Below are 13,054 nucleotides of genomic sequence, written 5' to 3' on the forward strand. Positions count from 1 at the left end.
AAGTCACTGTCAAGTATTCTAATCCATACATTGTTAAAATAGCATTTGACTGAGTCATGGGATCCAGTCCAGAGTTATGTTTTTTCCCTTATAATAACAGAAATTTGTTGCCAGTGGGGTGAGCTAATCTGCCTTTCTGTCTTTTACAATTTTAACACAGAAAATTTCCAAAAATGGCCCTGAAACAAGGGACTGCACTCTATATTTATCTCAGTGATGTGATGTATTTTTAAAGGAACATTTTAACATTTTTGAAAACAAACTGGCCGTAATAAAGTTGATGCCACTCTGATATTGCTACAGTATATATATATATATGGTCTAAAGTCACTAAATGAAACAATAAAATGTGTTATTCCCAAGAATAATGCACATATTTTAGTAATCTGGTGAATTACAAAAAACTGGGATAAACCAGAACTTCTACATGTTAAATACTGCAATCTGTTGTTACATGTTCTTTACAAGAGATGCTTTATGGAGTGCAAGAAATTTTCCTTCCAAATAAGGTCAGGAGGTCAAATCTGGAAGTTGTGCAAGACCAACATCCTTCAAGGCTACTTGCTGGTACTCTTAAATAAATCATATTTTCTTTTAGCGTCAGTGTTTGTGTTTGTGCCATTTTGGCTGCTTTCTCTTAAAACACATTTTTAGATAAACTCACAAATTTTCCACAAAACTGCTCAGTGTGGTTTCCTGGCATGTTGGTTTGCACGCCGAGGACACACAGGGCTTACAACAGGGAGAAGTGCTTAGAGTTAATTGGTATGCAGTGAACACATTCTCTCACAAAACAAAAAAATTACACGTGAATATAAAGGTTGCTGTGCAGTTGTGTGGCAACTGCCTATAATTGCATATTAACTGTTGTTATCATTATAAATGTTTGGCAAACTTTTGATTAATTCTTGACTTTGTCCCTGAAAAACCAAAACACATGTGAAGAGGAACATAAAAATCATTTATTATTTTATGCTTTTCTATGCATTGGGTTTCATAACATCAGATAGTAGTTTTCCATTATGTAAAGCAAAAGTTAAAGGATAAAGTGTGTTATATTTACATGCCATGAAATGTCCTTTGAAGCTAATTAAATTGCCTCAAAGGACAGGATCTAAGATATGGTTATAATTTATGAATAATAAATGCACATATGACACCGTGGAATCACCAGTTAGAGCTATGCCATCACAACCAGAGTTAGGCTTGTCTCTGCTGAGTCATGCACTGCAGTGATCTAAATATAGCATTGTGGGTAATGTAGTCTGAGCATCATGTATGCACGTCTGCTGTTCTGCACATTATTGATCCCCCAAGGAGCAAAATAATGTATAGAACTGGCTCTGAGAACATGAGACAAACAAAAGAATGATGGTCCATGACTGTCACAGTAAGTGGGAGTGAGTGATGGCATGTTATACATGGAGCCTCGAGCCATAACTCCTTCATATTATTTTCTTTTTCTACTTTTATTGTTCTTTTTTAATACATTTGCTCATAAAATAAAAAGAAAACATGCAGAAGAATAAGGGGTTCGATTTTTCCCCAAAAGATAACACACTGGCATCTGTGTGCCACTGTTGCCATGGCAACACAATCATTGGGCTAGCTGCAGACCTGAGAGAGAGAGGGGATGAAGGGGATGCAAAAAATATGAATGGGAGAGGAGTCGGCGTAGATATCCCTGCATCTGTACAGGTACTGCGTCCATTATGAGGGAACATTATGGCACGAGATGTTACTCACATGACAAATAAAATAATGTAAAGAAAAGCAGATTCATTGAACAGAAATAAAATCAATTGAATTGTTTAACTGTACTAAAGTATTTAATGTTGAATACAGATTTCATTACTACTCAAAAGTCAAGCCAGTTTCTCAATTTGAAATTTGCTAGTTGCAGAAGGTATGGTGTGAAATTGCAGGTGTGCAAGTGAAAAGAATTGAAGCAGCACTGACAGCAGTCCAGACGTTTGCAGGAAGTATGGAGACGCAAAGCTGGTCTGGGTTTGTATTTTATGTCCCAGAAAATCACAATTTTATTGGTAACTCTTGTAGTGAAAGATAGAACGATTGCTGCATGTTTAACATTCCACAGATATAAAGTCCTTCCTCCTAACATTACAGAACACAAAGAAGTTGTTCAGCATGTAATACATATTGCACAGCAACATTCACTTTGTATCAGACTATGAGTGATGCTAAAATCAGGGAGAATCCCTTTAAGATCATAACAGGTCGAGATTGGACATGTAATTCTGATCATTACATTAGGGTTTATAGAAAGAAAGCCATCTGAGTGTGTGTGTGTGTGTGTGTGTGTGTGTGTGTGTGTGTGTGTGTGTGTGTGTGTGTGTGTGTGTGTGTGAGAGTGTGTGCGCGCGCGCATGCAGCTGAGCCAGCACCAGCCACACCAGTTATCACGCCTGGCTGATGGTCGTTAATGCTGAGGATTAACACCTAACTCTCACATAGCTGTCAGCAAACACATGTACACACCATTATACTAGCTTTTCTCTAACTGCTGCAAGAGTTGCATCAGTATTTTGAGAAACTTAGTAAAAAAGTTATTAAATGCTAAAAGTGAAAATAGAAGCATGTAAATGTGCTTCAAATTGTTCCTGACAAAACTCCTAAAACACAAAGATACATAAGCACACTCACACTGCTCCTCCGCCCAGCCTCTTTACTGATTAAACAGGATTGGCCCCTGGAGCAGTGAGACTCACTGAGCTCAGCTTCCCATGCTTACTGAGCGAGGACATTGCATGTGTGTCTCAGTGTGTGTGTGTGTGTTTGTGTGTCCAATAGAGCATGTCCTGTGTTGTTGACCTCTGGGACAATACTGCACTGTGACATGAGGAAATGTCCACAGAGAGCTGCCAGAGACAGACAGAGCGATGGAGGGAAGGAAAAGGCCAATCGAGGAACAGGAATTGTGAGAAACACAAAAATTTGATAGGAGAAACATGTTGTGAAGAAAGAGATGGCAAAGGGGGGAAAAAGAGAAAACGTGAGGAGGAACGCAATATTTGGATTAAGTGAGGAGGGAGAGAAGAGCGATGGAGGGGCTGCAGGGAGGGAAATAGATTCACAGTGGCCGAGGCTTAATTAAAAACAATAATGTTGTTTTGTTGCCCTCCACAACAACAGACCCCTCAGCCATGGCCTACTTAGAGAGAGGGGGAGGGGAGGGTAAGAAAGAAAGAAAGCAAGAAAGAAAACAAGAAAGAAAGAAATTATCATTACAACATCTCGGTGTAGTTAGGCACAGAATTAGACACTTATTTGGATGTATGAACTGACCCTCAATCTAGCAAACGGCTTACCCTACCTACAACCAAAATTTGTTCTGTTCAGCATTTCATATTATACAACATTAACAAACCTACAGTAAGATCAGGGCTGACATAGCATGTTACAAAATAACAATGTAAAAGCGAATCATTGAATTCTAAAAAAACACATAGGTTTGGTGACGTTGTGTCATAGCTTTTTTTTTTTTTTTTTTTTGAGACCATAAATCAAAGGTATCAAACTATCTCCATGTGGTAATCTCACAAATTTGTCAAATACAAAATACACATTACCATAACACGTGAGGATTATCCTCCTAAGCAAAGGAAAACAAGACAAATTTAAAGTTGTGCTTTTAGATAAGTACGCTTTTGCACAGTTTGCGTACACTAAACAGAAAGTGTATTAGCTAAATGTTACCTTTATGCTAGTTAGACGCCCACTTAGTTTTGTGTTTGTGCGTGTGTAAAAACTCGTGTCTTTAGAAACTCCAGGTATTGCAGTTATTTCTCTGTACCTTCCTCCTTTTATTCCTTACTCGCCGTGCCTTCATGAAGAAGCTACATGCTGCCTTTTACACAGTAATACTTTAAATCCCAGCAATGGCACTAATTTATCCTAATTTAGCCAAACTTAAATTGCACCTAGCTTTTATGTCACACCGTTTTTAAGTACCACTCTGGGGTTTAGGTAAGGACAAGAGCTGACTTAACCTGATGCTAACCTGGTTATGTATAGGACAAAATCTCGCTTCAAACATTTTGGTTGCATGATGAACTCTTCCAGCTCCAGTGCGTCTCCAGTTGACCGTGAATGGCATGCTGTCTGTGAAAGGCAATTAAACCATCTTTCTCAGATTTCTCCTCTCCTCTTGGCAACAACATGGCTATTTTTTCTCTGCCACCACGTCCCTCTTTTTCTCACACACTCACTCTCTCGCTTGCGTTCTCCCTCCTTGTTGCCTGGCAACCAAGCTCATAAATGTGATCCCACTTGTCTGCGATTGGCTCAAGAGAGAGGGTAGATCCACGTTAGAGTCAGAGACAGAAAATGGGTAGACACGAATGCATCACGCACCAGAGTTATAAATGTAAAAATATCGAGCAACTGAAATGAAAAATCAAAAGTATCTGGAGCGCAGAGTACAACTAACATACTCTTTCCACTGTGTATGTCTGTGTGCTCATGACTGGTATAATATACATATGTTTACACTCATGCCCAGGAGCTAATATATATGCATGTCAGAACTGCATATGTAGAGGTAAAAGTGTGTGTGTGTGTGTGTGTGTGTGTGTGTGTGTGTGTGTGTGTGTGTGTGTGAGGAGAGGATTTATCTCTGTGCACTTGTATTAAACAGCAGGTGGTCCTTGGAGGAGGTGCCATGCTCCAAGCTGAATAAGGGAAACCGCTCTTGCTGAGTTGCATGTGTGCGTTTGAGTAGCTGTACTAACTTAAGTGGCCCCACATCTGCAGGTTACGTCTCCCCCCCACACACAGGGAGTGTCACTGACGCCAGCATGGAGAACCCTGCCAGCTAGAATGTGCTGAATACTTTTACTAAGAGATTAATAAAAAAATATTAACCCCCGCAATAAAACCATCACCACCACCACACACACCCACAGACATAAACACTGTTCCTTTATTATGCAGCACATAGTTTTTCATTCATAGCGCTTCTGCAATAAAATGTCTCAGTAGGCCAGTTTCTTACATATGAATCTCCACCCCCTCACACATGAATGACTCTTTAGACAGTCAGCTCAGTAAATCCCATCAGGAGAGTAAAGAACAAAAAACGTAAATAGTCAACTTAAAACAACAAATTGACTCCATATCAGTAAAAGTTACTCATTAGCAGATGAAATGCCTGATTAATTACTGTGGTAACATCGCATCTGCATGTAAATTATTGTTAAGATATCCTCACGTAATGTTTACATTTTAGCTGCATTGGTGCCAAAGGAAACAATATGATATGATTTTTACCTGCCCATCTCCAGCAGCCTACTTTACAAACGAGCACCACTGAATAGTTAGACATTGTGTGTAAAGGGTGTTGGAGAAAGTCGTCATCTTTAATTGCTGAATGGCAACATGTTGCCATATTTAAGAATAACAGAAGTTATATCATGTATGTATTTATATGAAATATATACACAATAATGATTATAGTAAAAGATAAGATTTTGCACGAGTACAATAAAGACTGTGAGGGTGATGGAGTCCAGGATTCAGAGCTCAAAGATGGCAGCCGTGTAACAAAATGTAAAACTGTTCTCTTGCACTCGCCAGCAGGCTCTGATATTGTTTTGGTGCCACTCTGGCACTTTGTGGCCTGTGCCCAGCACGTGATGCGCACGTACATAAAACCAGTGCTGGGTAAAGCTGAAGTTCAGCCACTGTCTTAGCTGAGCTTGGTCATATTTATAATGACAGCACAGGCCTGTCACTGAAGACCGCCTCACATTTCTCCAGAGCAGCCCTCTGTCCATTCTCTGCCTTTATTGCTTTCTATACTCGACTCTCTCAAGCATGGACCTCTGTGTTTTCATGCAGTGATAACTCCATTGCTCTGAGGTCAGAACAATCCTTTACTGTTTCTATCATTTCATTAACCAATTATCTTTCATTTCTTCACACTGCATCACTGTGCTTTGAATCTAAGATTCTTTATTTGCAGCACATGCATTCTTCTTCTTTTTGTCTCCTTTTAAATGTGCTGTGTGTAGCACTTTTTAAGCACCAATAAACCCTGCTCCAATTAAAAACCTTACCTTGTTAAAATTACTGTAAACATGTAAGACCACAGCCAGGATAATTGGCAGCCTCCATGTCATATTGTTGGTATATAGTGCTAGTCTTTCTGAAAATCAAGGCCACATTTCCCATAAACTTCATTACTTCCTGACCTCCAGCTCACTTCCTCTGGATTTACTGACACAGATAAACACATTAGAAATTAGTTTTCCAGCATGTTTTCTCTCCTCTCGACCATCTGCAGTTGTGATAAACCTGACTTTTGTTTCTCCTTTCGTATTTATTTTAGAAAATCATGAAACTATAAAGTTCCAGTGTAATGCCACTGTATGCATTCAATCCACACTGGATGATGTTTTACACCAACTGAGAGCCAACACATGCAACCGAGGTTCTTCTGTTTCCATCTAGTTTACAGTGCTTAGGTTTGTCTGATGACTTTAGTCACTGAACAGCGATATAATAGACATCAAAGTGCACAAACTTCAGGAGAACCGTAAGCTTATTTGGATTTTCTCGGTGTGTTTGTATTCCCAGAACACAAGTTGATGATATCAGGACATTGTTTGAAGGTGTCCTTTCTCACACTCCATTAACCATGTTCTCACTTTTGGAATAATTCTATGTGGTTTAGGCGAGGGTATCACCCGAGTGCTGGATGGATATGCAGGAGGTAGGACACATGCTACTGCTCAATAAAAACACAATGAAAATTGCTGTTTGCACACACTGTTGTTCATATTCTATATAAAGAGTGCAAAACTTTTTGCGTTCTGTGGGCATATTGTATTTCTAAATCCAATCATATATATTCTAAATCACAATCTCTTCATTTATCCACCAACTGCAACTGTACAAGTCGGAAGAATAACAGAGAAATTTGGCTCTTGGCATATGCATGATTGTGTGCACACAAGTGTTGGTGTGCATTAAAAAGATTTATGATATTCATTACGTATCTGGGTGCAGGCAGGGAGCCTGGCAATAGAACCACCAGGCATTCTGTACCATCAGATCATCATCTTCCTCTCTTTTTCCCTTTCTCTCTCTGTCACACACACACACACACACACACACACACACACACACACACACACACACACACACACACACACACACACACAGGGCACTTTATTGCTGCACACAGTGCCAAATATGCATAGTGAGAGTCCTGGGACTGACCCAGGTTTTACTGCTGTGATTGCAGAGAGAGGACAGATATGAGGGAGGGTGTGTGTGGATACAGATGCCTCAGCATCATTAACATCATCATCTTCATCATCATCAATATTGCATGAATAAAACACATGAGTAAAACAACAAATCTCATACATGATGACAAGTCACAAAAGGCTTTTTTGGGACTTACGATTATCATGACATCCTGTCTCATTTACAGCCACCTCTGTCAGGAAATGAAAGAGGTGGCTGTAATGGCTGTAATAAACGCTATGGAACAAAATATTAAGTTTGATATAAATAGATTATTCCAGCCACAGCCCAGATCTCTTCAAGAACAACAGGTTAAATAAAATAAACAAATATATAATACAAATATTCTACAAGTCGTCAAATTCTCATGTCATGCTGCAAAAAGAAACATGAAATATTATCGCTGTATTTGCATCTTTATATGAGGGTGGTGACAGAAGTGGGCAGATATTATCAGTAAAAGAATTCAAACAAACGGGTGTGAATCTGCATATCAACAATTTTATACAGATTTTATTGACAGTAGAAACTGTTACTGTAGATAATTTCCATCATCTGAAAAATATCTTTATATATTTTCCAGCATTAAAACTTTGAGCCCATGTTACCCACTCAAAGTTTTGAGTTTGCCAGTGAACTAAGAAAAAAAACTACAAAAGCCCACTCTGTAACTTAAACAAAAGCCAAAACAACAAAAGGAATAGGTTTTGCTGGGAAAACCTTCAGTTAATCTCTTTGTATAAACACACACACAAACACACTCGCATGTAAAACACAGTTTTCCCTCAGGGGCGCTGCGGAAAGTGAATGTTTGGGCCATAAGACAGGGGTGGAGAGCACATCTGAAAGTGCACTCCCATTCATCCCACACCAGGGAATTCACAAATAATTGTTCACTTCCTACTGCTGGATTTCACCCACTTGTTAAATGTCTTTCACACACACACACACACACACACACACACACACACACACACACACACACACACACACACACACACACACACACGCGCTGAAATATAACATAAATGGTCCTGTCACAAAGATCCAGACTGTTCATCAGAGGCTCTTTCTACTTTCTATACTGATGAGTCATTCCTGTTAGAGTCCATTTGTCAGACTGCGATACAGATGCGTCTCTTTCTCAGTGTGTGATGTTCTATAATAGATTTGTTAAATGGATGCAGGCAGGAGACGGCACCAATAATGATGCTCTCTGTCTCCCTGCCACTTGCTATATCAATGTGCTACTTATTACAGTGTGTATGAATCAAGCCCAAAGGGTACTGATGATCCTGTGCTCTGCTCTAGTACTGACAGTCCCATTTGGAAGGCTGGATTGGGAATGTTTTCATTACGGCTGTCAAACAAATTTTAAGTGAACTGAAACGCTGCAAAATGTTATCAAGTGAAAAAAAAACAGGCTCCTATTATTCATGAAATATTTCTCAAAGTCTTGACAGCTAATGATTCATGTTATCGTTCACCATCTTGTGAAACTTGCCGTGAACTATTTTAGTTCTTAGAAACAGAAGAAAGAAAAGCCTTATGTGGCAGTTCATTTCGAAAACAAGTTGAAATTTTCATGCGACAGCGTGCAGGACTCCCTACCCAGACCAGCACAATGCGGCTGTTACATTTACAGCTTAATGAAGCCTCCAGTTGAGGACTTGTGAGATGTCAAACCAGGAACTCTCAAGATTTGTTCCTGGGTTTTTTTCTATTCAGATCAAATTTACTTTTGATTTTTCTGTGACTGGAGTTGTACACACAGTTGTTCACTGGCCGTTTCTGCCTGTAGTTGAAGGCTGATGTTTCAGAGACTCAGCAGCCTTATTTAATTAACAAAAGGGTTTTCTGCTGAGTCAGCACGATTTAAAAAGTTTTCTAATGATGAATTAGCCTTTAAATATTCCATCAGGGAACACGTTGTGCCGCTGAAACACACAACTCTGTACATTTTTCTACGCAGTCCCTCATAAAAGATTTCTGATTAATGATCAATTTATTCTCATCTTTCTTCCAAAAACAGGTACGTTTCAAAATGTCCCCAAACCCTTCACCGCTGCTGTACATGCCCCTCAGAGAAGGATCCCCAACTTATCTAACTAATGAAGCTGACATGTATTATTCAAAAGTATTTTATTATTTGTACTGACATGATATTTGATGTATGTTTCTCTCAAGATTAACCCTTTACAGACAAGTCATTTCTAGTGTTATTAGAGGATATTTTTATATACTTTTTATTTAATTTTACATTTTTTATGTTGAAAATCAAGTTCGGTCAAGGTGATCAAACTGACCAAAATCACGTCTTTCACTATTTGTTTGACCTGCTGATTGGTAAAATACAAAGAGTTCACTCTCTGTGATTTAGCCTGGTCACAAAAGTGTCCACTATCGTTTGCGTTCAGTGTGTATAGCTAATGTTAGCATGCTAACACTAGAAGGGGATAGCTATCAGCTATCTGATATCTGTGTGCTACAGAGTCTGCTCACACTAGCATCTAGCTGAAACCTCTATGAGTAAATAATATGTCTGGACACAGTCTGCTGTTAATACCTGATAAACACAAATAACTAAAAAGTATGTGTTTTGGTAGATAGTCTATATTTTCTTTCTTATTAGGGGTTAGATGAGGATTTGGAGAGGAAGACTAACACAGAAATGTGTGCATCTGTAAATGCTAACAAAGCCACGCTCTATTTTTATATGTAAGTGGGAAAAGTCACAAACGCCAGGTAATGAATTTTTCAGTCTCGATCTATGTTTTCTCCTGGGGTCATCTATATTCATTATTTTCTCCTAACAAAATTAAAAGTGGCCACATTAGGTAAGATAAACAGTTTTCTTAGTTTTTGTCATTGTGTGTGTGTGTGTGTGTGTGTGTGTGTGTGTGTGTGGCACATATAATGAGCTGACAAAGCATGGTGACTTCCTGTCTGGCCTGTAAAAGCAGCATGATCTTCCTGTATCCTCTGCTATAGGAGCCCACCTGGGGCTGCAGACACACACCACATACACTGTCTGGCAGCTGCACCTAATAAGCTACATGGATGGAGAAATTCCCTGTATTACGGTCTCGGTCATCTTCCTCACTTTCCTCAGTGGTACCGTACTATTCACGTGGTTGCCGGTGGGCGATGAATGTTTGTCTGACCTTCTTAGCTCTCATCCCACACTCTCTTAAAACTTGTGCCAAGCTTTAAGCCTACGCACAGAATATCAAGTGTGTCAAGAGTGTCAAGCCAAACACACAAGAAAACAATCCATAGCCCATAAGTCTATAAACTCAGTTGAATTTTTGGCTGAGTACCATGCAGAAAAAAAAAAATGTAACAACATTAATCATGGGCATTTTAGGAATTTAAGATGTGAATCAACTTGCTAGAAAGCAACCAAACAGCTATTTAAAGTTACAATTGTTTGGCACATTACCCACAGGTTTTACCGGCTGTGTATAATGTGCACATTTTTTGTAAGCTCTTCTTAGGAAACATGATCCATGGAATTGTAGCAAAAATGACAATTAGACAAAGTTTAAAGTGCAGTAGTCGCATTGCACACAATTCAAGCTGTTTATTTGCTACATAAAGTGAGAACTTCACTATCATTCTGCACCTCTGTCAGCAACAATCACCCAGTGAGCTTTACAAGCATTTCTCACCCTAAAATACATTTTTTTGCTACACCTTCCAAAATCATTGGGTACAAAAACAATCTGAGGCTATACTTCTGGAGCTACTTCCTACTTCACACTGAGCTTACTGTTGTGTCATTCATGAATTATGAAGATTTCACACCTATTACATGACCGACTTGATTCATTTGACGCAAAAACAACTTATCACTTTCATTTATAGATATGAGTTTTAGTCATTTTGGTCTGTTTTTCTGCACCCTGCATTTGGCATTACTCACACTTTACTCACTCACCAATCAGCATTAACATGTTGGTTTACTGATGCTGACGCTTGATGCTGGCTTTTATGTGTATTCACCATGACCAATATGAAAATACGGAAAAAATCTTAGTTATTCCTCCGGTACAGTAGTTGGAGTACTGGGGACTGTAACTATTCTGCAGGTTGCTGATGTTCAAACATTACCTCTGTGAGAACTTTCTCAATAACTCAAAAATCTTACAGTACTTTGACAAGAAAGAATGAAGGACTATTTTTGTGTGTCTCAAAAAGACTCCATGGAATAAAAATAATAACCAATACTTTCCATTTCTTTTCTTTCCCAGCAATAAAATCCTGATGCACGTATTTTTTGTCCCCTGTTGCCTCAGTGTTTAAAAGGTGTTTCCCATTGCATTGGGATGCCTGATAAAATGCATCCTGCTACAAAAATAGATTTGATTGACCTCTCTGAGGTACTTCCATCATGTTTTTGTCTCTGTAAACAGCAGTAAACTTGTTTTGAAGTTTGGGACAAAGTTTACCTCGAGGACACTGGAAACACTTTCATGAGTAAGATGGCTCTTTAGAAGGCTGGTTGATAATATCTCAACAACATAATAATACTCTTGATAGTTCTGCAATGTGGAGGGCATTTCAGAAAAGCAACAACAGAAGACACAGAGCCTACAGTTCTCTAAGCAAGTCGCTGTTTCTTTCTTACAAACCCGCAGACACATGTTGTTATCCTACCTCTGGTGTTGGTAGCCATGTCTGCCACCTTCTGAAAGGCATCAAGGAAGGCCACGGCAGCCAACACAGTGGTTCTATGGACAGAAAAAAAGCATTTTGACAAAACTTCAGCCTGACTTCACATGATATTAGGATATTATGGTATTATGGAATTTATACATAGACTATATTTAAAACTGTATATAAAAATGGAGCTGTACCAACAATACCTGCTGCTGTGTCAGTTTTAAAGCCTTAACTTCCTCAACTCATTTTAAGTGAGGTTTGGATTTAAGTGAAAAGGGTACAAGATTTCTCTAAGGCCTCTCACTAATAAAAACATTTTAACAACTAAAATATCAAATAGATGAACACTTTAATTTCATTCATTGTCATTTCTGATTCATCTTTTGGATGCGACAGTGGGCATGTCTGAAAAAACAGAATGTGAATATTTTGAAGGAAACAGCGTTGCGAACAAAAGCAAGTGGAAAAGTCATGTCTGTGATGTGGGACTCATATACCTTTCCACAGTTTTTGCTAGGACTGTCCTACAAGAAATCTCAGAGTGTGTTAAAACTGTAACACCCAGTTATCCACTCCCATATTAACTGGTTTAATGCCCTATATTAGGCCCACTTTTCAGGCTACTGCATTCTCATATTTAGTCTATGCCTTTAAATGAAGTCTAAAGGCCTAAATACTGAAGGTAAAAAAAAAAATCCCAAATTCTCTCGACTTTAATCTGTCTTGTTTTGAAACTGGCATTAAATATTCTCTTAATATTTTCATAATTCAAAAGCTGTCGACTGTGCAGTGGTGTGTTGTGCAGTGGAGCATACCGGAGTTGGGAATGCAGCTTGGTGGCCTTGGCGCTGAAGTCCTCCCACACAGGATAGGAGCACTGACAACACAAAGAAAGGGATCCACATTAAAATGGAAAAATATCATTTAATGACAAAAGTTTACTGCATATATGTGTTACCAAACCAAAATACACGTGTTAAAAAGGATGCCAGAAGAAAAAAGATACATGAAGTCCCATATGGAAAAGATTTAATATAAATCTTAGTTTGTATCTGTCTTGTGTGAAACTTGTATGAAAAGCATACAAGAGTGAAAACAGATATAAGAGCCCTTGAAA

At 38.8% G+C, this 13,054-nt stretch overlaps 1 protein-coding gene across 1 annotated transcript in view; it reads right to left on the reverse strand.

Moving 5' to 3' along the window:
- LOC146639285 (protein MTSS 2-like) overlaps window positions 1–13,054 on the reverse strand; it is a 69,673-nt gene that overhangs the window by 36,516 nt on the left and 20,103 nt on the right. Inside the window, exons 2-3 of the mRNA XM_085351494.1 lie at window positions 12,753–12,814; window positions 11,932–12,005 (exon numbers count right to left, since the gene is read on the reverse strand). Coding sequence (XP_085207620.1) covers window positions 11,932–12,005; window positions 12,753–12,814 — 136 coding nt within the window. The remainder of the gene's footprint in view (window positions 1–11,931; window positions 12,006–12,752; window positions 12,815–13,054) is intronic.

Source organism: Diplotaxodon limnothrissa, linkage group LG1 (genome assembly GCF_057381915.1).
Source record: "Diplotaxodon limnothrissa isolate DT_005_m linkage group LG1, D_limnothrissa_male_GT1.1, whole genome shotgun sequence".
NCBI classification, from domain to species: Eukaryota; Metazoa; Chordata; class Actinopteri; order Cichliformes; family Cichlidae; genus Diplotaxodon; species Diplotaxodon limnothrissa.